At 55.3% G+C, this 1,076-nt stretch overlaps 1 protein-coding gene across 1 annotated transcript in view; it reads right to left on the reverse strand.

The window, feature by feature from the left end:
• Nucleotides 1–793, reverse strand: part of MUC13 (mucin 13, cell surface associated) — a gene marked incomplete at its 5' end in the record, with an annotated part of 14,560 nt that extends 13,767 nt beyond the window's left edge. The window contains one exon of the mRNA XM_010087517.1: nt 737–793. Within this exon, the coding sequence (XP_010085819.1) occupies nt 737–793 (57 nt within the window). The remainder of the gene's footprint in view (nt 1–736) is intronic.
• Between the last annotated feature and the right edge of the window lie 283 nt (nt 794–1,076).

A 1,076-nucleotide genomic window follows, 5' to 3' on the forward strand; every position in this document is an offset into this window, starting at 1 on the left:
TTCCCTACAAATTTCCCTGCAGGGAACAGTGGAGGGGAGACACAGCAATGAATGAACGAAAGCACTTTGTCATCACAGCATGATAGGACAGTTTGGGTTGGCAGAGACCTTAAAGATTATCTAGGTCCAATCCACCATCTGTGGGCAGCAACACCTTCCACTAGACCAGGTTGCTCCAAGCCTCATCCAGCCTGGCCTTGAACACCTCCAGGGATGGGACATCCACAGCTTCTCTGGCCAAAATCCCACTGCGATGGGAACTAGGCAGGGCATGGAGGATTCCTGGGAGAGACTGCTCAGTGGTCCCCAGACATGGCCCCTGGCACTCAGTCCCATGCTGGTGTGTGCCCCAGCTCCCTCCCTGCCCCTGCTCCAAGCAGCCACGGGAACAACTCCCTGCAGGGCCCCTCACGGGCTTGCCAAGGGGACCTCTCTTGCAGGGATCCTCTTGCAGCCGGGCCTGGCACAGGAAGCAAGGGCTCCAAGCAGGAAAAGAGCAGCCTCTTCAAATCTTCCCCAATGCCTTCCCCATGCATCAAAGGTCAGCCAGAAAACAGAAAGAGTGGAGAGGATTCACAGCCTGGACTTGGGCACCTTTTTTTCTACTGGGAGAGAAACTCAGCAAAAGCCGAGCGGGGGTACTTGCTCCTGCCTGTGGGGGCTGTAGAACTCCCTGAGACTGACTTGCTCCAGACTCTCTTCAGAAGGTGCAGACATAGGGATTTTTGCTCCTTACCTGTAGTTGTTGCAGTTGTCGGTGCAGGTGTGGTAGCATCTATTGTGTCATTGTCTCCTGATGAAGGGAAAAGAAGAGAGATGGTAGCACTGGTTAGTGGTGAGTGGAGGAAATGTCTTTGGGAACCCTGCGTGTGGAGGGCAACCTCTGAGCTGGGAAGTGGGTGACCCACATGCAACCAAAGCCCTGGGCAGCTTTGCCAGATCTTTGGGCATTTCCTGGCCATGAAGCCTGTGTCGTCTGACATGTCCATGTTCCCTTCTCCCCCAGATCCCAGGGGCTTAAGCATAAGCCCCACACGGGCACTGTACTGCCCCCAGCTCAGCTGCACTCACTGGAC

This window comes from Pterocles gutturalis, unplaced genomic scaffold, assembly GCF_000699245.1.
Source record: "Pterocles gutturalis isolate BGI_N339 unplaced genomic scaffold, ASM69924v1 scaffold15536, whole genome shotgun sequence".
Taxonomy (NCBI): domain Eukaryota; kingdom Metazoa; phylum Chordata; class Aves; order Pterocliformes; family Pteroclidae; genus Pterocles; species Pterocles gutturalis.